At 36.4% G+C, this 3,295-nt stretch overlaps 1 protein-coding gene across 1 annotated transcript; it reads left to right on the top strand.

The window, feature by feature from the left end:
- Nucleotides 1-1,498: 1,498 nt before the first annotated feature.
- On the top strand, nucleotides 1,499-2,485 carry LOC122045899 (probable glutathione S-transferase GSTU6). The gene is made up of 2 exons (XM_042606320.1): nucleotides 1,499-1,914; nucleotides 1,989-2,485. Exons 1-2 carry the CDS (start codon nucleotides 1,576-1,578, stop codon nucleotides 2,361-2,363), a joined length of 714 nt encoding a protein of 237 aa, XP_042462254.1. The 5' UTR covers nucleotides 1,499-1,575; the 3' UTR covers nucleotides 2,364-2,485.
- Nucleotides 2,486-3,295: the final 810 nt, after the last annotated feature.

Genomic DNA, 3,295 nt, shown 5'->3' with positions numbered 1-3,295 from the left:
ATAATACATTCATAGCCCTTTGCAATAGGAGTTGAATGTGCATATACTTAAGGAGATGCATCGTCCGATATTTTTTTAGCCATTACTTATGGTTGTGAACATGGGGAGTTCTTCTGCAATCTGCGAGTTTTGTGAGAAACAAAGATGTGTCAAAATCGATCTCATAAGAACTAAAATATGTATAATCTTCGTTGGGCCTAATATGATTTCATATCAGGCCCAACGTGGGCCTGATATGAAATCATATTAGACCCAAGGTGATTTTTTTTGACGATTCTTTGACTTTATATATTAATAATATCTATTAAAAGTCGAAATAAATAATGTACATCATATTTGAACTCCTTGTAATTTTAGAAATTTACTGAAACTAAAATGAGTATAATCGGAGCTCTCTAGGTCGATCAGTGAGTTTCGGTCAAAACTCACTAATGGACCTAGAGAGCTCCGATTGCACTCATTTCAATTTCTATAGATTTCTAAAATTGCAAGGAGTTCAAATATGGTGTCCATTATTTATTTTGGTTTTTCATAGACGTTAACATGGAAAATCAAAGAATCGGCAAAAAAAACCCACGTTGGGCCTGATATGAGTCCATATCAGGCCCTGATATAGAATGATATCAAGCCCATGTTGGGCCTGATATGGAATGATATCAGGCCCACGTTGGGCCTGATATGATTCCATATCAGGCCCAACGTGGGCTTTTTTGTCGATTCTTTGATTTTGCATGTTAACGTTTATGAAAAGCCAAAATAAATAATGAGCACCATATTTGAACTCCTTGCAATTTTAGAAATCCATAGAAACTGAAATGGGTACAATCGGAGCTCTTTAGGTCCATCAGTGAGTTTTGGTTGAAACTCACTGATCGACTTAGAGAGTTCCGATTACACTCATTTTTGTTCCAGCGAATTTCTAAAATTGCAAAGAGTTCAAATATACTATTCATTATTTATTTTTTACTTTTTCAAATGTATTAAAATGTTATTCAAAAATTAACTAATATTATTCTTATGTTCTGTCGATAAAAAGAAGAAGAGTGAGAAATATAGTGAAGAAAAAAAATAATAAAAAAAATCAAATTATCAAGAGAATAAAATAGAAAATATATTTAAAAAAACACGTTTTTTAATAAATATTAAAATAGTATATGTCTTTTTGATAAATTCAAATCTTTACCTACATCTTTTCATAAATTACCATATATTATATATATTAAACACTCAAGAAATTAACTCCTACACCACCGTGAGCGCAAAATGTAATTTCAACTTTTACTTGATGAGACACTTTTATGATTGACGTAAGAGTTGGAACGAGTCAATATTTTTTATTATATTTGAGCACAAATTAATAATCAAAATAATATGCGCATTTATCCGTAAGTTTGATTAGTCTAAATTGAAATATCAGTGACGTAAACAGTGACGTCATCGCCCTTACCATAACATTATTCAAAAGAGGTAAATAAGTGGAAGGTTGGTCAAACCTTCTCGCCTACAAATGGCAGAACCACCGCCGGCAATGTACTCAGCCCTAATTAGTCAACACTGGAATCAATTTTCTCTCCCATGGCCGGAGCTGCGGCGGAGGACGTGAAGGTTTTGGGCGCCCCGCTGAGCCCCTTCGTCATCAGGGTTCTCATCGCCCTCCGCCTCAAGAAAGTCGAGTATGAGCTCGTGGAGGTGCGGTTCTTGGAGCCGAAGAGCGAGATCCTGGTGAAGTCCAACCCAGTCTACAAGAAGATCCCCGTGCTGCTCCACCGCGGAAAACCTATCTGCGAGTCCGCCGTCATCGTCCAGTACATCGACGAGGAGTGGTCCGACGGCGGCGGATCCTCCTCCATCCTCCCCACCGACCCTTTCGACCGCGCCATCGCTCGGTTCTGGGCCGTCTACATCGACGACAAGGTAAAGATCCCTGTTTTCAAAATCCATCGAATAAAAACAAAACATTTCACTTCGATTTCTTCGATTTGTACCAGGTGCGTGCTTTAATTAGGGCTTTGAGGGGGGAGACGGAGGCGGCCAAGGTGACGGAGTTGGCTGGCCAATTCCGGCAGGTGCTGGGGCTGCTGGAACAGGTCTTCACGGAGTGCGGTAAAGGGAAGGGCTTCTTTGGCGGGGACACTGTCGGCTACCTGGACATCGTGCTGGGGAGCGGCCTGGGGTGGATAATGGCGGTGGAGAAGGGCAAAAGCGTCAAGCTTTTGGATGCGGAGGAGCTTCCTCGTTTGGTGGGATGGGCGGGGCGGTTCCTGGCGGAGGAATCAGTGAAGGGGCTGGTGCCGGACGGCGACGAGTATTTGAAGATTTACGGAGTCACGGCGGCTAGGACGAGCGCTACTCCTGCTGCGTAAGATCTATCATAAATGATGTGAAATTAGGGTTTGTGAGTCGAGAATTCTCCTAATAAATAAATGAATGGGATAGAAACACAGTTGTAAACGTTAACAGGCAAATTATTAATGTTTTTATAATATATTATTTTCACTTATTTAATTATTACTATAATATGTTCTTGATATGAGTTTAACAAAATCTTACCTATATAACAAAATCGTAGTAGGTGTCATTCATAATTATTAAACATGAGATTTATCCTAATGTTTACTTAATTGACAATTTAGTTTCTGTATTCAGATCGGTCGAGTAAGAAGGAATAAATCAGGTAACAAAAGATTTGGTAGGATTGATAGGGTGTTATTTTTTATAATTAATGAAAAACAGAGGACGGGTTTTTTTAGCATCCTAAATTCAAAGAATGTCTATTTTCTTTTTTTTTTAAAAAAAATAGTATTAGATATTTGATTCACGTTGATTAATACTCTTAGGACAATCACTTATTAAGAGAAATTCACTTTACTAATATTTTTCATTGATCACTAAAATAAATCAAGAAATACTTATAATGGGTGACACATCAATTTAATATTTTTTGGTAAACCACTCATTAAAAAAAAATTATCAATTAATTTATCAAAAGTGTTAGTTAATTTTCATCCAAAATTGTGAACTATTATATTTAAATATCTTTTATTAATTTGATAAAAAAAATCAAATTTAATACTCCTCTATTATTAGTCATAACTATTATAATATGTAGCAACGTAAGTAAAGTAAAATGTTACGATTCAACATTCAAAGAAAATCATCCATTAATGTCAGACGATTCCGTTGGATGATTGCATCGCTCAATAAATATAGCGGTTGATTTAGTCCATCATTATAATTTCAGTTGCTAATAGAAATAGACATCAAATTTAAATTGGATTGTCATTATTTTAACATG

The sequence above is a fragment of the Zingiber officinale genome, chromosome 2B (assembly GCF_018446385.1).
Source record: "Zingiber officinale cultivar Zhangliang chromosome 2B, Zo_v1.1, whole genome shotgun sequence".
Lineage (NCBI taxonomy): Eukaryota > Viridiplantae > Streptophyta > Magnoliopsida > Zingiberales > Zingiberaceae > Zingiber > Zingiber officinale.
The sequence above is the reverse complement of the archived record's forward strand: the minus strand, read 5'-3'. Positions and strand labels throughout refer to the sequence as shown.